This window comes from Solanum lycopersicum, chromosome 8, assembly GCF_036512215.1.
Source record: "Solanum lycopersicum chromosome 8, SLM_r2.1".
Lineage (NCBI taxonomy): Eukaryota > Viridiplantae > Streptophyta > Magnoliopsida > Solanales > Solanaceae > Solanum > Solanum lycopersicum.
In genome coordinates, this window is record NC_090807.1 from 3029536 (window position 1) to 3052319 (window position 22784).

Consider the following 22784-nt stretch of genomic DNA (forward strand, 5'->3'; position numbering starts at 1 on the left):
TTGTTGTCTATAAATAGAAAAATTTCCTCTCATTTTAAAACTACAAAAATTCTAAATCTTCTCTTCTTCTTCTTCTTCTTATCCTCCTCCTCCTCCTTCTTCACAATTAAATATTTGAGTACTTTGCTCCTGTTGAGTGGCTCACTGACACTATTGCTTATCTTACAGATCTTGGTACGTATTTTTACAATTGTTAATTTATGTTTATGTTGTTAAATATAAATGATAAGATATAATAATTCTCTTTTTTCTTTACATTATTAATGTTTGTTACTACGTAATCTTGCATGTAAGATAATATAGTGTTTTAGTGATAATGTCAGATATATTTTAAGTAATTTTACTAGTATATAATAATTCTACATGTTTGTCATTCTCATTTTCCTATTTTATATAATATTTAATTTCCACGCAAAGCACATGTAATTTTACTAGTTATATGATAATTCTACATGTTTGTCATTCCAACTTCATAAATCGCCAAGCCACACTGACTCCTTGAGCCGCTATGCGTTGAAGAATAAAAAATTTGTAATTAAAGAAGAAATTATTTCGATACATAAAAGAATCAACTTTCTACTACTTCAAGATTTTTTATAATTATACCATTTTTCAAAATAATCATGCTCCATCACAAACAAACGTGTATTTATATATTACAAACTATCTAACACTATTTTGATGTCCATCACACTGCGTATAAGGCTATTCTTCCTCCTAATCTACATACCTTTTTTTTTCATCTGGTTTTAATATGTGCATTAAATCATGACTATTCCGGATCCACAACCCATAGGGCCCCACTCCGCGGAAGTCCTCCCTACCAAGGATTTTTCCATATCTAGGACACAAACCCGAATATACATACTTAATATACCATATCTTTGAAGAATAACAAGTAGCCTCATAGGGAAAAGAAAAAAGGAATAAAGAAGAATAATTCCTCTCCATCCTACTAATTTCCAGTACAAGTTTCCATTGACAGTATAGAATTTTCCATTCGAAAACAGGAAGGGGAGAAGGGTGATAAGAGGGTCATATAAATACAGTACAGATATACTCCAACATTATAGCAATATATGCTCCTAAGTTTTAAGTTTTACATATATAAAGAAACAACTTCGCAAGAGCCACCACTTCGCGACAAATGCAACAATACAATTATCAACCATATCAGCCTGCTCGCCAAGAAAACCAATGCAACCAATAGGTAGATTTAGTGACTTCTCCTTTTCTTCGAACTGCAACCTGATTGCCTGCAAACATAATAGATATAGGTCACGCAGTTGGTTCATTGCATCCCAGGTGTGTCAGAAATGAGAAGTAAGAAGACTTACGAATCATCACAGTTGACTTCACTGGCTAATGACCTCTGTGTACTCCGTGATGGTCCTGAAACCTAGATAAAGAGGTAAATTATTGCACAATGGAAACCTGATGATTTGATCAGAATCCTTTCTAGCGAAAGATTCTTCTTTAAAAACCTGTGTGCAATTCATGGATATCCACACTAAGAAACACTCCCCAGATGCATATATTGAACAAGGGCACTTTTAGAAACTGAGTTTAAATACATTAATGAACCACTTCATCAGGCTAGTGAAAAGAAAAGGAAATGTCATCTACAAAACTAGATAGATATCATATTCATGGAATATGATTCACTTTCAGGATGCCTCGGTGGTGAGATGGTAGATACTCAAGACTCAAATCTCATGCTAAAGAGCAGAACAGAGACTGAAATTTTGAGGACCCTAACTATAGCACATGAATTTATCACAATACTTCACCCAGAGAACCAATTACATCCAGATCATCAACCACCAGATAGCATGGAGAAAAAAGAGGGATGGGAGTAGCCCCAAGTTTTTTATCAACAAGAAGTTCATCTGGAGCCAACGGTTTGGGCATCTGTGAGTTTAAAAACCCGGAGATGATGGACCCGCCCCTCTATCCTTCTCCACTTAAATACTAGACTTAATTCACTTGGTGCAAGGTTCAAACTTGTACTTAAGACACAAGTTCCTTAATTGAGCTAACCATCTCTTGCTTATAGACTGAGGAAATGCTAAATGCTACAAGCTTTTCTTCGAAAATAAAGGAAATTAGAATAGATTTTCCAGAAAAGAGATTAACTAAACGGACAAAGGTGAACTTTTTACAGTTCAAAATCCAACCCAACAGAGCATGTGGTTCATGAGTTTATTCGATAATACAGGAATATATAATAAGAGAAAAATGTCAAAGAGAACTAACAGGGTGGGGCGATCGTTTGCTGCCTCTGCTACAAGCTTCAAGATACTCGTCATATGTCTACAACAAGAGAAAGGAGTATGAACAACAAGTTTATAGTAATATCTTAATCATGGCAACATGATTTGCTGGTAGGTCTAACAGCTACAACATGTGGTTCAAGAAGTACTACACTTGTTAAAAAATCATTCTTCAAACTAAATTCGGCAAGGACAGAGCATATGTAACATGCTAAGTTCATAGCTAGGAGCAAGGTGAATAAAATATGATGTATTAAGAACATAAGAACTGTAGTGACTTGAAAATATCAATAATGCAGCAGTCTAAGAGACAATATGAGTCAGAATGCCTTAAATAGCAGCCATGCAAGAGAGGGGGAAAGAGAGAAGTTGCTGGTGTGTGTGTGTTACTTAATGGGAGGTAGGGGGCAAATGTAAAGAAGAAGAATGTCTACGAATCCCACCTAGCATTTCCTTGGACTAGCCCCTTTGTCAAGGTCAGTGTTACAAAAGGCGAAAAGCGCAGAAAAGCTCTAAGGTATGTGGGGCCGTTAAGCGCAAATAAAGTGTGGGCTTTAACAAAAAAAGGCGCTAAGGGAGAAAAGAAATAAAATATTTATGTTAAGTCCAAGACTAATAATTATAAATATTAATGACAAATATATGACCAAAGAAATTGAAAAAAAACTATGATAAAGCGAAATATCATTATTTAACCTCAAATTCTTCATAAGAGTCACACTGGCAAACAAAATGTTTGCCTTGGAACCTTGATGACGACACTAAAGCGCACATAAAGCAAGGCGACGCGCTCAACACATTTTGAGCCTTGCTCTAGGGCTTAAGTGCGCCTTTGATAACTAACACTAGTCAAGCTGCATAAAGCACCAAAGAAGAAGAAAAAGTTCACCAATAAAATAGGAATAACCTAATAACTTCTTATAACTGGTGGTGCCCGGTCAGCTTGTGTGCACCTTGACTAATCCCACTGGGTATCTGCGGACACCACCGGCGGAATAGGTACCGGGTAACTCTGTTGAGGTAGAAATCACCTAGTTTTTTGCGTCTGTTGGATTTTGAACTTGAGAATCATAGTTCTCAGCCCACTTCATTGACCACAAGGTCACACACCCTTGGATGTGAATAACCTGATAACTTTCCAATCTACAATTGAAAACTATATGGGTGTATATATATACATATACAAGTTCCCAGTTTGTTCTCTATACCGGCAGGAATTATTACTCAATGAAAAATTGACTTACATTGACTTCTAAGACAACCAGGATTCATTTAAAGCTGAAAATCAGACTAAAATCTTATAAACCATTTTGCTACGAAGTTAGATTTAAACAAACACCTTGATACTTGATGATAATAAACTAATACAGTTAATAGTATCAAGGTTCAACAGATGTGCATTTGTTTAAGGAATTGCTAGTCCACACCTGTGAGTCTTTATCATAAAGACGGAAGATTTGAAAGTCTAACTACAGAAAGAATCAGATGACATACGGTCAAGTATCAAGAAATATGGTGGAGGCCTTGTAAGTCAAAAATTACTGAATTGGGCAATCTCTGGCATATGCCTTCAACAGTAGATAACCATTTTTTTATAAAATGCACACAAAGTACAGATTCATATGAAGATTAAGAATTAAGGGTAAGACGAGAAATTCTAAATAAATAATGGTAAGACAGGAAACACAAACCATTTCAAGAATGTCAACTTCAGTCAAATTACTAGAAAGTGGGCTCCTTTCTGCCGGCAAGCCCAACATGTTAATTTGAGGACCCATGCCAGTATCTACATGAAGATTAGCAAGGCTTCTATTCCTCTTTGAATGCCTCGACTGTCTCGACTTTGATTCCACTGATGCAATGGCTGACTCTTCAGCAGAAAATACACCATTTATTCTCACAGGTGCTACCTGAAGTCTACTAGCATCAATTTGATGTTGATAGAGTGAAGAGGGATAAAACATGGTCCCATTAGGTACCAGAGATGCATTACAGTCTTGAAATCCAAGATGCAGTGAAGGCTCTACATATGGCCTTTTAGAAGAGAGATCATTCCTTGCAAAGGTATCCCTGGATGAGCCAATAACAATTATAAAGAGAAAAATCAATTGGACAAATTTTTCCACAACTGTAGTACTAATTCAATTTTGAGAAAAGGCTGTCTGTTTCCAAATAATGGAACGGCAACACACTATTTAAGTTTTAGAGGAAAGGGCTATACATTTTCAAATCAACATCCATAGAATCCTGTCCTTCAAGAAGCTCACATAAAGCTTCACCAATATCTGGAGGTAACTCCTGACAGCAATACATGTACCAGGGTCATAAAAGCCTCTTTACTAACAAGAGTACATTGAAAAAACAAGTGAATAGTACTAAGACAAGAATATAACCCATGCCTGGCAATCTCTACTAATTTTGACTGGTTTGTCTTGATTCCATGGATTCTTAAGGTGAAGAGTTCTTTGGAAAGGCAGATCATACAATCGCAGCCAATTCACTTCAAAGCTTCGACCCCAAGGATTACGACCACCATTTCCTTGACTCCAAACTTGGTCTCTTCTCAAACCGACAGAAGAAATCATTTGGGCGTACCCTTGGAAATACCCACTCATGTTGACACTGAATATTAGTATAACCTTGCTGGAATTCTGCGCGCAAAATAACACAAACATTTGTTATATTGTAAGATATATATATATATATATATATATATATATATATATATATTATCAATGCTCATAATATTATAATCTCATGAGGATATAAAAGGAAAAACGACTTACATGAAATGCTTCATCCAAAATGGCCTCATTCATGGCTTGAGTAGCCCAAATCCCTCTGTTTACTGATAATTGGATATTTTCATGGTTTAAACTCTTGATTACAAAATATCTTATGCCATAGAGTTTACCCTTTTCAATTGCACTTGAAATTCCAGTCGACGGAGATGAAACTGTGAACTCACCACCCTCAATAACTCCGAGGCATGAACTATCTGAAAGAAGAGTTAATATTTGAAGTTGAATCATGTTGATGTACCAGTATATAGTAATTCATATATTTATCATTTAACCACTACATTCATGTCAAGGACAACGAAGCTACAATATATCTTCTTTTTATTTTTTATTTCTGCGATCAGGTAGCGTGAAACTTCATAAAGGTTACAGTCAGGAGATGTTGAATTTCACAAGAAATTAGACAAAACGGAGTTAGCTCCTGAACACTGATCATCAAGGATGCTACACGATATCTATGAGGGCTCACATACAAAACAGCCCAGAAAATAGTAAGACTTACAGTAAAGAAAAATAAGCATTATTCACCACCAAAAATAATATAGCAAGCATAGGAATTTACTCAAACTATTTGTGCATAGAAATCAATCATCAAGTTCCAACAACTCAAAAACATTTTCCAGAAGAAAATGAATGAACGGAAATTTTTTATGAAAAAAGTTTTCATGCTCTCTGGCACTAGTCCCAAGGCAATCTCCTAAAGTCTGAGGAATCTTTTCCTCCGGTAGCTTTAGACCACCGGAATTTTTTTTAAATTATGGAGGAAAAGCTCTTTTTCATTAGCGGGGATAAATCTTTCGAACTCAAGAATACAGGGGATACACATTTCAGCTGGTTTTCTTTGATAGAAAGAGGCAGGAGATTTACAAGTAAGGTAAGCTTAGATCCACTCAATCTAAGATGGGTATGTGAGATCCTAATACAAGCTTCAAAGGGTTATGGACAACTATACAGAAGGTGGGGTAGAAAACAACAGCACAACCTATACAGAGTCTATCAAAAATTCAACGTATATGGCAGATTCGTTCGCATTGAAGTATGGCATGGCTCCTCTAAATCTGCAGTAATCATTCCGGAGATGAGCTTTAACAGTGGGTGGACAGATTCGCGACTAAAATCATTCGATTTCTGGGGAAATTCAACAAGTCAGGGCCACCACCAATACCGTCTCCATTGACAAAATCCTATCGGGCTGCTGCTAGCATAGTAAGCTGGCCAGAAATCAGCCGACCAGCACACATAGGTGGAGTCAATGACAACCATCCGCTCCACAGAAGCTTAGTCGGCACTTTCAATGACCCTTTTCATCACAGCCCGAACCCTGAGTTAATTAAAAAATGGTTCATCTCTAGATGAAAAGTCACTGCTGGTTTCAAAGCCACGCCCCTTGACCACAATAAATTCCTCTTCGAGTCCCCTTTGAGACAAGAAGCAATAAGAGTTAAAGCTGGGGAATGGTTCTGGAACGGAAGGCACCTCAGTCTGTCGTGGTGGTCAAAAAATATCAACTCTCAGACAGGGGAGCCACTATCTGGCTAAAAGTATTTGGGATTCCCTTAAATGCTTGGACCATGGACACTTTTGAGCGTATAGAGGATAGATGCGGAGGCTTTATTGGAGCTGACGAAGATACAAAGAACAGATCCCACTTTCTCTGGGCTTGTATCTGTGTCAAAAATTCAGTCATGAAATTCCCAGCGAGTTTGAATTTCAAATTTGCTGGCTGGTTGTTCGATTGGCATTAATTTTGGAGATCTGATCCTCTTCATTACCCACTGGACAAAACCCTGAGTTGGCTAGGGTTGAAAAGCTGCTGGGAACAGAGTCCCATTCAGTCCCACGTGATATCAGATATAAAAATCCACGTGAGGAATCTGTGGACAAGAAAGGGCAAGTCTTATTTAAATTTCAATTTAAATGGCCGACCCAACACTACCATGGGAGAACTTGTTTAGACTGGAATAACGATTATTATTCCAAAGGCCCAAACAAAAGGAAGCAACACAAGGAACATAACAGAATGCAATCATGGAGAGCCTCCATAACCAAAGCAGACCCATGCAGCTTTAAACCTTCAACTTCCTTCAGTGCAACATCTTTTGATGCTTTGGAATTGGAAGTTCAAGCATCTAATCACCGGAATTTGGAGCATAATGCAGGAGTCTTTTCACAGCTTAAAGCGGATGATGAAGCAGAAATATCTGCTCCTTCTTTGGGCATATACACACAAGATCCTATTCCCATCTCAGGGTACAATTCCAGTTCCAGTCTCTCTTCCCAGTCGCTCAACAGTTTTCTGCCTCTACCGTGGCATAATGATCATTCACCACAAACAGTTGATTCACCGACTGTTGTGGAAATATCAAAATGGACCAAATTTACTATGATGATGGCTTGCAAAGTGCTTGGGGTAAATGTTTCAGGTTTCGAGCATGAAATTCTGGATATTATATTAAGAATGGAGGAAAAGAGGAAAACTCAGATTCTTGAACAAGGGAAGAAGTCTGGGGACGCTAAAAAAGGGAAAAGCAAAGCAACAAATGAACTTAAAAAACTGGATTGGGGTCTCCAAGATGGAAGTGGAAAGAAAGATAGGGGCAGGCACCACAACTCTCATTCCAGATGAGAGTTAAAATACTCAATTAGGATATACAGGGTCTCAATAATAAAGATAATACTCAATTAGGATATACAGGGTCTCAATAATAAAGATAAGAGAGTACTTTGAAATCTCTTATCCAAAAGTGGGGAGCAGACATTGTTTGTTTACAGGAAACCAAAATAGAGTCTTGGAATCCATCTCTAATCAGACAAATATGGGGGAACAACTGGTCTCCTGGGCAGAAGTCAAAGCAATTGGCACCAAAGGTGGACTGTTAATTTTATGGGACAAAAAGGCTTGGAATTGTGTTGAGTTGGAGGCAGGGGCCTTCTCCCTGTCATGTAGATTTGAGAGCACCTCTGAAGACTTCAAATGGGTTTTCACCGGAGTATATGGACCTCATACCAACCCAGAAAGGGAGGACCTTTGGTTGGAGTTAGCATCAATCAGGGAGTTGTGGTCTGATCTATGGGTCATAGGAGGAGACTTCAATGTGTGTAGATTCGAGGATGAAAGGCTAAACTGTAATAGAAGATCCAGTGCTATGCAGGGTTTCTCCAATACCATTTTGGATCTTGAATTGATTGATCCTCCTCTCCAAGGAGAACAGTTCACATGGTCAAGAGGGGAGGAGACACTCCAAGCCTCAAGAATTGACAGGTTTCTTTATTCATCAGAATGGAGTGAGATGTTCAGGACTATCAAACAATATACAATGCCAAGAGTATTTTCAGATCATAAACCCATCATCCTGGAAAGTGGAGATTGGGAGGCATCACCATCCTACTTCAAATTTGAAAACATGTGGCTTCAAGCAGAATGCTTCATTGATATGATAAAAGGATGGTGGCAGTCCTACAGCATTCAGGGAGCCCCAGACTTTGTGCTGTTGCAGAAACTCAGAAACCTAAAGAAAGATATTTCTAAGTGGAACAGGGAGGTGTATGGAAACATTGAAACCCAAAGAACTAAAGCTCTTTTGGAATTAGGGAAGTTGGATCATTTAGCTGAACTCAGAACCCTTTCAACACAAGAGAAAACACAGTTCTTGAATCTGAAACTGCAACTTCAACAGATTGCAACAGCTGAAGAGATCTCATGGAGGCAAAAATCTAGATACTTATGGCTTAAAGAGGGGGACAAGAACACAAAGTTCTTTCAGAGAATGGCCAATTCATGTAGAAGGTGTAATTCCATTGACAGACTGAGAATAGGAGATGAACTGATTGAAGATAAAGGAAGGATACAAAATGGCATTCTGGAGTATTATCAACAAATATACAAGGAAGCTGAATCCTGGAGACCCTCAGCTGTTTTTGAGAACATGTCCACCCTAAGAATAGAAGAAAAGGAGGAACTTGAACTTCCTTTCACTGAACTGGAGATCTCTAATGCTCTTATGGCTTGTGCCCCTGACAAAGCCCCAGGACCTGATGGTAATACCATGGCTTTCTTCCAAAAATCATGGTGCTTCATTAAAGAGGATATACTAGCAGCTTTCAATTTCTTTCACCAGAATTGCCAAATGGTGAGGTCTTGTAATGCTTCTTTTATTGCTCTAATCCCAGAGAAGAAAGGTGTTGTAGAGCTTAAACACTATCGGCCTATAAGCCTCATAGGTAGTGTCTATAAGTTGTTGGCTAAAATCCTAGCAGAAAGGATGAAAAGGGTGATGAATTCTTTAGTCTCGGGGCAGCAGAGTGCTTTTTTAAAGAATAGGCAAATAACTGATGCATCCTTGATTGCTAATGAGGTGCTAGACTGGAGAATCAGAAGTGGTGAGTCTGGGATCTTATGTAAATTGGACATAAAGAAAGCCTTTGACCAATTTAACTTGGCCTATCTAGTCAATATACTGAAACAAATGGGATTTGGTGATAGGTGGATAAGAGGATATACTTCTGCATTTCAACAATGAAGTTCTCAGTTTTGATCAACAGAAGTCCAGTTGGATTTTTCTCTACTCAAAAGGGGTTGAGGCAGGGGGATCCACTCTCTCCTTATCTATTCATTCTGGCTATGGAAGGACTATCTCAGTTACTAGCTAGGGCTAAAGAACTTCAATGGATTCAAGGATTTCAAGTAGGCAGCAATCCAGCCACCACTGTCAATGTATCTCACCTTCTTTATGCGGATGACACTCTCATTTTTTGTGGAGCTGACAGGCAACAAGTCTCCAATCTAAACACCACCCTTATAGTTTTTGAAGCTATCTCCGGACTCTATATTAACATGCTCAAAAGTGCTATATATCTGGTTAATCAGGTGGACAATCTAGAGGAACTTGCTGGCATACTTAGTTGCAAAATAGGATCGTTACCCACCACCTATCTAGGTCTTCTTTTGGGGGCAAGTTTCAAATCTTCAGGAATTTGGAATGGAGTTATTGAAAAAATGGAAAAGAGACTTGCTACATGGAAAATGCAATACCTCTCTATGGGAGGTAGGCTCACTCTCATCAACAGTGTACTAGATAGTATTCTACGTACTGCATGTCTCTATTTCCAATACCAGGTTCAATTTCGAAACAAATAGATAGGCTCAGAAGGAGATTTCTATCGGAAGGAAATAGTCTCATTCACAAGTACTCTCTAGTTAAATGGAAATCAGTAACTCAACCTAAGTTTCAAGGAGGCTTGGGGATCAGAAATCTCCAACTTCACAACAAGAGCTTACTCATAAAGTGGCTCTGGAGATTGGACAAACTGAGGCTGGCCGCTGGGTTTAGGAGAGACATCATCAAGGCTAAATATGGCATTCAAGATCACTACAGTCCAATGAAAAGCACTGAACCCCATGGTGTTGGGGTCTGGAAACAGATAAGCAGTTTCAAAGATAATTTCTTCGAGGAAGTATCCGTCAAGGCTGGTAATGACTCAAGATCAGATTTTGGCAAGACAGATGGCTTGGGAACTCTAGGCTAAAAGACTATTTCCCCTCCTTGTTCCAGATAGCCTCCAACAAATAAGCAACTATAGCCCAGTACAGAGACAACAACCATTGGACACCTATTTTCAGAAGGAACTTCCGGGATTGGGAGATTAATGACCTCCTTTCCCTCTTAGAAACTCTGCAAAACACTACATTGGTGGTCGAAGATCAAGACAAGATTCTTTGGGGTAATTCTAAGGAGAAGACCTACACTGTGAAAGAATGTTACAAAAATTTGAGCTCCCAGAATGGCATTCTACTAATTTGGCCTTGGAAACATGTCTGGAAAACTAGCATTTGAGCTCCCAGAATGGCATTCTACTAGTTTGGCCTTGGAAACATGTCTGGAAAACTAGGCAACCCCTTAGAGTTTCTTGTTTCACCTGGACAGCCTTGAAGGAAGCATGTCTAACACAAGACAACCTCAGGAAAAAAGGTGTAATCCTCATCAACAGATGTGTCATGTGCAAGCAAACCAATGAGAGTGTTAATCACCTTTTTTTGCACTGCCCTGCAACAATTAGCTTATGGTATTATTTCTACTCTATGCTTGGCCTACAATGGGTAATGCCCTACAACATGAAGGATGCTTATGCCAGCTGGATATTGTAAAGTTGACAAATCCATCAGAAAGATCTAGAGAATGATCCCAGCAGCCATTTTTTGGAGCATATGGAAAGAGAGAAACAACAGATGCTTTAATGGAATATCAACCTCTTTATGCACTCTTAAAGCCCAATGTCTAGTTAGTTTATTTAGCTGGCACTTTAATGCCAATGTAAACAGTGTGGATAACCTTTCGGATTTTGTTAGTTCCCTATCTCTAGTACAGTAGAGTAGCAGGGTTCCCTATTGACTGTTTCACAAGTTTTTGCCAAGCTAGCTCCATATTTTCTGTTTGGAGCAGCTTTTTTGCACAAGGTGCTTTTGTAACTTCGCATCTTCTTGATGCTTTCTAATATCATTTAATTACTTTAACCAAAAAAAATGAATGAGCAGACAGCCTACTTCTGCGAATTTACTACGAAATAATTACGCAAGTCAAGTTAAACTGCATTTTATTGTTATGTCTTCGGTGTAATCGGGGATACCTTTCATGAATAAGAACATAGAGGACTACCAATTCACGAGGTAATGTGTTATCATTAACACATATACACTCATGTAGCAGTTACTAGTTACTATAATGACATAGAATGCACCAAAAGGAGTGGAAACTGAAAGAACTTCATGGAGTCACTCCCTGAAGTTGAGATAAAAAAAAGTGAACTTTTTGAGAACACAATAAGCCTGTTATTCCCAGTGGGAGGAGAGAGAGGGGGGGGGGGGGGGGTAGATTACGTATTGTCATTGCCAAGCTACTTGTCAAACATGATTAAAATCCAATTAGACAACAGGTTGAAGGTTTTATCAAAAGATCTCAAACTGTATGTACACCACAGGTTCACTATGAAGGCATGAAATTGGATTCCGATTCTTAAGAAGTGAAGTATTCCAGATTGAACATACTCAATAAGCTATGCGAGTAACTGAAGCTCCTTGTACCGTCACTAATTTATTTATAAAGTAAGGTAATTTAATTAATGGAGCAACATTATCAAGTAACTGGAAGTCCAGATTATGTCCTTATGAAGACACTAAGGCATCTCAAGAGGGACATTATGTGGAATAAAGAACTATTAGGCTAATTAGAGACGAGGGCCAAAATCTTGATGGAATGTTAGAACAGGATGCTGACAACAGAGTGTTAACACACACACAAAAAAAGGAGAAAACCATAGCGTTTATTCTCATCAATAAGTAACATTTATTGTTCGATTTACCCTTTGTTTCTCCAACAAATTGTGTTGAAATGATGAAGTTATGCAGTATTATTGCTCCATGAACTTCATAGCATTTCCAAACAAAAGATACTTGAAGTATCACATTCATTAGACGGGAATAGAAGTTGTGCATTTAAACCATCTCCGCATTTTATGCATACAAATTCATGGAGGGTGTGAAACTTCTACACAATCTCAAAAGACAGCCATGACTGCTCATACAAATGAACAACACGCAGAATTGAATTAGGAAAAGATTTAGAGCCTGTTCAGATTGGCTTATTTCAAGTGTTATTAAGCACTTTTGAAGTGTTTGGGTAAAATAAAAGTGTTTTTTAAGTTTCTTAAGACAAATAGGCAAAACAAAATTATAAATCTAAAGGGAATAAGCCCAATCAATCAGGTTCTTAGTTTCAGTTTTGGTTTAGTGGGAAGACCTTATAATATCAAGCCACCTTACAGCCTCAAGAAACCAAGCAAGTAACTAGAACTCTTCATGGCATTACTAATTACTAACTAGTCGACCTCCTTTTCTATCAAATTCAGCAAGCTCTTTCTAATTCTCAAGTGAAGTTCCAGTCAAAGTAGAAAAGACTGGAATTGTTTGGCCATCCCTAACACGTTAAAGAATACTTATTGCTCATCAGTTGAATAGAAAAGCCAGCTAAAAGATACTTAACGCATACAACTTTTGCACCAATATTAAATTGTGGGCCAGTGTAAATAACCAGATCCGTGTCTCTGTCATGCGGACACATTCAAGGAAACCTTGTTACAAATCTCAACAGTAGAAACTACTCAAACAATAAAAAAACACAAAACAAAGCAAAACCAACACAGATTACTGAATTATGAAAAGATTTCGCATCAGCGTTACCTGGTCCGTCAGAATTCCTTCTTTCATTTGTGCAATCGGTCACTACAGAATAAGCTATAGATGCATTTTCTCTTGCAGTATCTGACGGCATATCTGCTTACAACCTCCTGCAGAAAGAAAGGGAACAGAATGACAGTGCGATTAGGTTTAAGAGTACAAAACCTCAAAGAAGATAAAAAAATAAATATCAGAAGGTAAAATGAAGAGAACTTCTGAAAGTAACTCGCAAATCCTTAAGTGTTAAGCAATAAGTAATGTTAATTATTATTTATTGCGTAGGATTTTTATATTTTTGGTCTAATATACTACTAATTATATTACTCCCTCCGTATCACAAAGAATGACCTGGTTTGACTTGGCACGAAATTTGAGAATATAAAGAAGACATTTGAATCCTAAATTAAAGTTAGGTCAAATGTACGAAATTGCCCTTTGATCTTGTGGCCTCAAACATGCCACGTCGAAAACTGAAAACAAAATTTTACCAAAAAATGAAAGAGGTCATTCTTTTTGAAACAGACTAAAAAGGAAAGGAGGTCATTCTATTTGAAACGGAGGGAGTAATATTTTTTGTTTCATATATATATATATATATATATATAAAAAAAAAATTATTATTAAATTCTTAATGGGTTATCAGTTAACCCAATAACCCAATATTAAAAACCAATAACGAGTCGACAACCTAATAAATTTTTTTTGTAAAACCATTAAATAACCGTTAACCCAATAACTCGGTTACAATAAGCCAATAACACTTTTTCCGATTTGATTTATTGATCGGTTCGAATTTTGCCACCCCTAGGGTTTGGGGAGGATAGATGGTACACAAATCCTTACACCTACTTCATAGGTAGTTATTTCGAATAAACCTTTGACTCAAGGAAAACGGTCTGAAACACTTCAAAAAGAAGTATCGAAAGTCTAAGAAACAAAAATAATAACAAAAACAATGATAGTAAGAGAAAAGACACTACAAAACAACAATACCACAATGGGAGTATAAGGAACAAAAGATAGTACCGAAAATCGAAGGACATGAAACTAGAAGAACACAACTACTAATACGAATGGACAACACACACTTCTACTTAGTAGCTACTAAACTTCTACCCCAATAGTGTCCTCCACACCCTTCCGCCTAAGGTCATGTCCTCAACAAGCTAAAACTATGTCATCTCCTATCAAATCACCTCTTTCTAATACTTATCCAGTCTACCTCTACCTCTCCTAAACCCACATGATTAAACAATTCAGTCTACAAATTCTATGTTATAAATAATTCATTTACAATTTCAACATAATAATAAAATGCTCACAGAATTCAATAAGAACTCCAACTGACCTCCGGGTCATTCACCCCCTAAAAACCCACATGATAAAACAATCCAATCTGCAAATCCTTTGCATAAAAAGATTCATTTATAACTACCAAATTATAAAAAAATGCTCACAGAATTCAATAAAATCCAACGAACTTTTACAACAGTTAATTCATCTTTATTTATAGAAAAATAAAAGGAAATCCCACATGATAAAACCACTCAATCAACAAAAATAAAACAACCAAAACAACTTCGAAATTACACTCTTCAACATTCATTCCTAACAAGTAAGATAATGAATGACCAAAAATGATTCATTCATCATTCTTTGAGGGGAAAAAAATCAGAAAACCCACATTACAAAAAAATTTAATTGGCAAATTCTTTGCTTACAAATGATTCATTCACAACTTCAACAATGTAACAAAAAATGCTCACAGAATTCAACAAAATTCGACCAACAGTCAAAAAAGAAAGAAATGCCACATGATAAAACCACTCAACCGACAAAAAAAATTCTTTTACAGCCAAAACAATTTCAGAATTACGCTCTTCGACATTCCTCCCGAGCAAGTAAGAAACTGAATCACCAAAAGGTTAATCAATTTTTTCCATGTAAACATTAGTTTAAGCGTTTTTAGAAGTAATTTTATTATGCGAAACTGAAAATGGAGAGAATTTACCTTTAAAATCACATAAAAAACCTCGGTGGGAACGAGAGAGAGTGGAATAGCAGATATATTTTCCATATTATATTTTCCATAATATGGAAAATATATTTGCTATTCCGCTCTCTCTCGTTCCAAATGGAGTTATCTCCGTAATTTTTAAGGTAGATTCTCCTTTCCATTTTCAGTTTTGCGGCATAGAGTTACTTCAATTATCACTGAAACCAATGTAAAGTTTACATGGAAATATAAGTACTCTTTTTGGTCATTCAATTTCTTACTCATTCAAAATGAATGTTGAAGAGTGTAATTCCGTAGTTGTTTTGACTGTAAATAAACTATTATTTTTGTTGACCAAGTGGTTTTATCAAGGGGGTTTACTCTTCTTTTTTTGAAGTCGAATTTTGTTGAATATGTGAGCATTTTATTATAATGTGGAAGTTGTCAATGAATCATTTTTGAGCAAAGAATTTGCGAATTGGATTGTCTTATTATGTGGGTTTCTTGGGAATGAACCCGGTTAGTTTGAGTTTTAGTTGCATTCTGTGAGTATTTTATTATTATTATGTTGAAGTTGTAAATGAATTATTTATAATCATAGATTTCTAGACTTAATTGTTTTATCATGTGGGTTTGAGGAGAGTTAGAGGTAGACGCGATTAGTATTAGAGAGAGTGTTGAATAGATAGGAAAGACGTAGTTTTAGCATGCTAAGAACATGATCTTAGATAGGAGGGTGCAAAGGACACAATTGTGGTAGAAGGTTAGTTGGTAGAAGTGTGTTATTCCATTTGTATTAGTTGTACTATTGCTCTTGTAGTGTCATGTCGTTCAACTAATCTCTGATTCCTTATACCTCACCTCGATTATGGTATTGTTTTTTTTGTAGTTTTTGTTCCTTTACTATCTATTTGTTTTTGTTATTAGTTGTTGTTTCTTGAACTTCCATAAATTCTTTTTGGGATTGCTTTGGACTGTTGAGGTTTATTTGAAACAACCTCTCTACCTATGAGGTAGAGTTAAGGTTTGCGTACCTTCTACCCTCTCCGAACCCTAGTGGTTATATTGTTGTTGTTTGAGATTTTTTTTTCCATTTTTTCATAGAGAAAGATGAATAAACTTTACTTCTCTATTTTAGTTGAAGACTCTCAAAATAGTGAGCATTATTCTAAAATGTCGAAGAATGGACTCTTTTAAGTATCACTCTGACATAGTCTTGGATATTTAAGGGTTTAGCAGTTGTAATTAATCATGATTAAAATGGATCAATATCACCTTGCTATAGTTATTTAAGACTTGAGAGATCCAACATTAAATCTCCTTACCTTAATGAATGATTAGTTTTAAAGTCAAATGAGAAGCCAGAGGCAAGAACATTGCCTTAAGTTGGACAGCTATGAAACTTTTTTTTGATGAAGGCTATTCTATGAAACTAATATTAATAAATTGCTTAAGAGACTTTTGACAGTTGAAGAAAGAAAATTCACAGGGAAACTAATTCCTTATTGAGACTATGAAAGTTCCAACACAAGCATCATGGATGTTGCAAAAGATATTGCATATGAGGAAATTCTGGCAGACTTAGGGAGTCACCGAAAAGCTGATCCACAAAGGAAAATTTCTAATCTCAAAGGCGTATACACCAGCTAAGAGGTGAGGGTCCTAATGTGAAATGGAAGAACTTGGTATGTCATAGTTGTGCTGAAGCAAAACATATATTTATACTATACTATGGCTACAAACCAAAGACCTACTATTGAAATGGGGTATTCCAGTAGCAGCAATATGTGTCCTATGTAATGATGAACCTGAAAGTACAGATCATTTATTTTTTAAATGCCCCTATACCAAAGCATCATGGACATCAATACTAGCATGGAATAAATGGCATAGAGGCATACTTCAATGGGAAGATGAACAGAAATGGGTGGATAAGAAGGCAAAGAGTAAACAAGAAAGAGGTATCATCTTGAAGGTCAGTTTTGCTGCGGTTCTATACAACAACTGAACGAAACAAGAGGATTTTTCAACAAATTAAGAGACCAATGGAAGCACTTCTTCATCACATAAAACTGGGACTTTGTACAAGAGTTGGAATAGAAAGTTGATGGAGTACATAGATACATGCTAGTTTGGAGTGGTAGGTAGCCGAGCAGTGGAATAATTTTGATTACTATAGGTTGTTGATAGTTATTAAGAAGGGTGAAGTAGGTTTCTTTCCCTTGGTACTGTAATTGATCTCACTTGGTGTTATACAGATATCTTTCTAAATATTCTACAAAGATATAGATAGATAGCATATCGTTAGGATTTCCTCTTTATTTCTTTCCTTAGTTAGCTTCTAATATTATTGTATTTATACATGTTTACCTATTGAATAAGATACAAGTTATTCTCTCCAATTCCTTGCTCTCGCGCCTCACCACTGGTGGTTGCCGGAACTAGCCGCTGCCATATTTCTGGTTCATGTGACTTCACCACTGGTGGTCTGTCTTACTGATTTGACGTTACCTTAAGATTCCCAGTTGATTTATGGTGGTTTTCTTATCATTGGACTACATTATGAAGATTTAACATCACGATCAAGGTTCTGCAATCTTTCTTTTGGTGATACTTTAGTTTGAATTCCTTTCTCTGCTGCTGTTTGGTCTGTTTTGAGCCAGACAACTGTCTGATCTTTGATGCTGCTGGTTCAAATTTCCTCTCTGTTGCTTGATTGGGAGCCTCGGTTTGTTGCATGCTCAGGTGTTATTTCTCCATTTTTAGCACATTGACGATTGGGACATCCTTCACTACCTTTGTTGAAGAAGCTTTGTCCTGAGTTTCAAAATATTTCTTCATTGGATTGAGAATCTTGTCGATTTGCTAAACACCATAGCACCTCTTTTGATGAGAAGGTAGAAGCAAGAATTTTCGTTGGACTCGGATGCGATAGAATTAATATCCTTAGATTGCTAAAGAGACTTTCGACAACTGAAGAAAGAAAATTCACTTTTAAAGCTCTTCAAACTAAATAAAAAGGAGCTTGGTTACAAGTCTTTAGAAAATGAACATCGCTTTAGGACATTTCTTTAAAAAGAAGATTGTAATAACATGTAAGGAACATGTGTAAGATAATATAGTATTAGATACGAACTATTAGTCTCTAACACAAAGAAACTTCCGTGCGGAGACAAGATTGATCATACCAATAAGAACAAACAACTGTTTCTTATGCATGCACGTATTTTTTAAAGAAAAAAAAATATTTGCAACTAGTTGATAAGAAAGCTTAGCAAAAAAGCTGAACTTATAAAATTTATGAAGAATCACGATCAATTAAAAGAAAAATTCTTCTATTGATGGTGAAACTAAAATTTAATTGTTCCACACATACTTGGCATGATACCTAAATCAGAACCTAAAACTAGTTGCTGGTGGAAATGACACAACAAAGAGCTTAACAAACTGATAATCAACAGAATATGCCGAGCAAATTTACATAATCAAAGAGCATTTATTCTATCAATACACTTGAAAGATAATTATATGTAACAAAAAAGTGAATATGCCGAGCAAAGCTGAATTACTCATACCTGAATATCAAAAGAGTGAAGTCCAGACCGCACAAGGGTAGACAGAGCCGAGACAGAACTACAACTATAACCAGCTGTTACCAGAACTTTTTGTAGGGACGGAAAAGAACTACTAAAAGATTCTTACTCTAAGCAAATTCACCCTAAACTTGCGAGAACTGTACCTTCAATCAATATCAATCTGAAATCACTTTGCACCAACTCATACTGAACTGAAACCCAGCCCTACTACAAGCTGAGTGGTAAGCTTTATTGGTCTAGCTTAACTAGCAACCCAGTAGATCAATAATCAAGGTATTCTATTGGTAAATGAGAAGACGTCAGAACCACAGTTATGGAATGCTTGCTGATTGACATTTTGTACAATTAGTTCTGTTTAACATAATTCTATAGTAGATGCAACAGAACTCAAGCTTTCAAGTAAAGGCCTGTTCAAGTTTAACATGCCACTAGAATCCTGCCAGTAAGTTCTTTTTGCATCCTGTAAAGTCCTTAATGCCCCTTGTTTGTACTTTCTATGATTTCAAATTAAGGAGAAGCAGATTTTTGTTTTTTAACAATGTTAAGTCTCCAAGTTTTTGCTGAAACAAGCAAAACCACATATGTAGGACATGTGCTACACAATTATGGCCTAAAGGTTTAATATTCTACACTGACAATATGATTATAAAGCTATTTAAAAAGAAACGACAAATAGCAATCTAGTATAGCATAGATTTGTACACTGCAAGAAGGGTTAGCGACCTGGTGCAGCCAGTTAATAAGAATTAGGTTGAATTGACAATGCAAGAATTCTTAAGTACATTTTTATCCATCAACTACTGCATCACCCTGATCTCTGTTCCATTAGTCAGTATCATAGTCTGCCCGTTATGTTCACAAGTCAAATCTTAGCTCAAGCCTACCCCTGCACCTCTTTTCACCTAAACAGGAGGCACCTGCCCCAGAAATGCATGCCTCATAAGTCATATCACAGTCTGCCAGCACCTCTTTTTTTCTCTAAGGAGGCAAAACTATATACCTTATACCACAGTCTGCCCACTATGCTCGCAAGTGGAATCTTAGCTTAAGCCTATCTTTGTACCCTGAAAGTTTAGATATTGCAAAAGTATATTTTATTCATAGTATTTGTACAGTATTTATAGGAGAACAAGTAAAGACCAGTTAAACTAATCAATCCCTAATTCTTAGGAAATCCTTGAATCAAGGAATTTCATCTAAACTATTTTCCTAGAATATTATATTCTAATCCTATATTTACACAAATCTGCCAGCTTTATTTGTGGAGCAGATTATAATCAAATCTGCCAGCTCAATGGTGGAGCAGATTATGACTAAATCTGCCAACTCATTCAACACACCCTTTTTTTTCCTGAATACTGCACCCACACCAGAAAAACTACATGCCACGTATCAGTTATTACAGTCTTCCCATTCTGCTGTAAAGTAATATCTAATTCGAGCCTGCCTATACACACCCTTTTTCCTCAATAGTAAGCACCCGTCCTAGAGAGACTACACCCCTTGCCTCACCTTTTTTTCTCTATAGAAGGCCCCAGCCCACAAAAACTACAGGCCTCGCCTCACACCTGGAGTACAACAACAACATACCGATTGTAATCTCACAAGTGGAGACTGGGAGGGTAATGTGTATGCAGACCTTAACCCTACCATACGAAGGTAGAGAGGTTGTTTCCGAAAGACCTTCAGCACAAGTAAAGCATATCAAACATACCAAAGCAACATCATATAAGCCATTTCGAAAAAAAAAATCAAAGAGCTTTATCAACAACTAGCAGTACAATAACTGAAACCAAGAGAACAAGAAGTAAAAATAAAATCCAGGAATAAGATACACATACATTGAAGTAATTATAATAATAAAAACCCTTTTACAAAAACAACTACCTATTAACCTTGTACTCTAAGGATCCTTCTACTCTAGCACCACTCCCAGTGTAAGCCGAAATTCCAATACCAATCACATACAATTTTGATAGAGCAAACAGAACAAAACCCAACTCAGGATTTAGCGTAAATTGATGTAAAAACAGATAAAACAATACAGAAACCGAAGATAAAAAAAAATATTCTTAACAGTTTAATCCCAATGAAGAACCCTAAACAACAAACCAAAGAGGAATAAGCAAATACTGACAATTTTGAGGCGATGTTTATCGAAATCGCCATCGTCCTTGAGCTCACATATTACATCTTCAGCCCTTATCCTTTTCCAATTTGTTCCATCACCATTCTCCATTGTTAATTTTCGATGCATATATGGATTTTGGCAATGAATTTGTAGAAATAGTAAACCCTATGCTAATTGGAAAAGGGGGAAAATTGATTATGAAACTAAATGTGTTGGGGAAAGAACTAAAAATGGCCAAATGGTGCCAATGGGTTCAGGTCGGATCTATTGTAATCATATATTAAATATTTTAATTAAAAAAATAGAATTTTTGTTTGTTTTTTTAGTTAAATTATTTAATAAACTTTTTTTTTCTTTTTTGATATTCATTTATTCGACTAATTAGAATAATTTATTAGAATCATTATTCACGTCGTTTATAATTTTTTATCGTTTTTGAAGTATCTGTCTTAGTTCCATCCTCGGGGGTAAGGAAGACTCTATTCAAATTGTAATTCACCTTAAATTACTAAATTTCATTCTTAGTAAGCAACTTAAGTTACTATTCAGTTTAAATCACTTTTGATGAATTTATTATTTGAGTTTTACATATTCTACTAAAATCATTATTTGTGATGGTAAGGACGAAGATTCACACGCAAGTAATTTCATATCTAGCGGCTTTAGATACTCGATGAAAAAATTTATCCACGTTGAATCATTAGAGCTTCGTGGCTCTACTTAAAATGAGTTACGTTCTTAGTGCTTCAACATATTTGAATAAAATAATTATTCATTCTTGACAAGCTCCGCTCTCGATGAGTTTCATATTTTTTGGTGGTGGGGTGAGTGGGGTGGGGTGAGGAGCTCATAGACTCAACTCAAGATAAGTTTTGTCTTTGGGCAATTTAGACTCAAACGAACAAAAAAGGAGAAAAAATTTATTCTTACTATATACCTAATCTTATCATCCTTACAATTTTTTTTCAATCGGTTATAATAAAGATTCAAACAAACTAAAAATCACAAATTGTTTTACTTCTATTAAAAGTAACGTATATAACAATTTCATATGTTTGTCATTCCAACTTCATTAATCACCAAAACACAATGACTCTTGAGTCATTGTACATGCATTAAAGAACAAAAAAATGTAATATAATTAAAGAAGAAATGGCTTTTTGAAGCATGAAAATATAAACTTTTGAAAAATATGGGTATGATTTATCCCAATAAGGTATTTCATATCATCACATAACTTTCAAGACAATCTTAAAGAGATATTTTTCATATACAATTAGAAAAAATATAATAAATTTCCTTCAAAACATAAAAAAAAAACTCATGTTTATATATGAATATTTTTTTATACTACTTTAAGAGTTTTTATAATTATAAAATGACTTTTCAAAATTTTCATGCTCTATCATTAACAAATGTGTATTTATACAAGGAAAAGACATAAATTCCTCTATGAATTTGTATCAAAAAGTCAGTTACACGCTTTAAGTGTCATGACGACCTATTACCTACCTAATCTTGTTCAAAGTGATAGTAATATCCCTAGAACGTGACATGACAAAGAAAATGCTTTCACTTTCCTTAAGTTAAAAGAAAAAATAAATATTAAAATGACAAATTTGAACACATAGCACTATTTTATTGGACATTATATAATTATATATTATAATTTTAACTATATCCATTATTTCAGTTTTCTTTCTTTTTTAATCTTTTTATTGGTGACTCCAATTTCTTTACAGCATTTACATTTTTCT

General features: G+C 36.0%; 1 protein-coding gene across 5 annotated transcripts; it reads right to left on the minus strand.

Moving 5' to 3' along the window:
- Positions 1–907: 907 nt before the first annotated feature.
- On the minus strand, positions 908–21282 carry LOC101247445 (uncharacterized). 5 transcript variants are annotated; one of them, XM_026032533.2, is made up of 10 exons: positions 21034–21282; positions 17671–18273; positions 13308–13414; positions 5060–5271; positions 4673–4924; positions 4495–4571; positions 3965–4343; positions 2257–2313; positions 1338–1392; positions 908–1256 (listed from the first exon to the last, which is right to left on the minus strand). In XM_026032533.2, the coding sequence occupies exons 3-9, from the start codon at positions 13396–13398 to the stop codon at positions 1363–1365; spliced, it is 1098 nt and encodes a 365-aa protein (XP_025888318.1). In that variant the 5' UTR covers positions 13399–13414; positions 17671–18273; positions 21034–21282; the 3' UTR covers positions 908–1256; positions 1338–1362. The 5 variants fall into 5 exon arrangements, with proteins under 5 accessions (XP_025888318.1, XP_069143896.1, XP_010324615.1 ...); XM_069287795.1 differs by lacking the exon at positions 17671–18273 and adding an exon at positions 14653–14700 and having other exon boundaries at positions 1338–1399; positions 21034–21280; XM_010326313.4 differs by having other exon boundaries at positions 1338–1399; positions 21034–21280.
- Positions 21283–22784: the final 1502 nt, after the last annotated feature.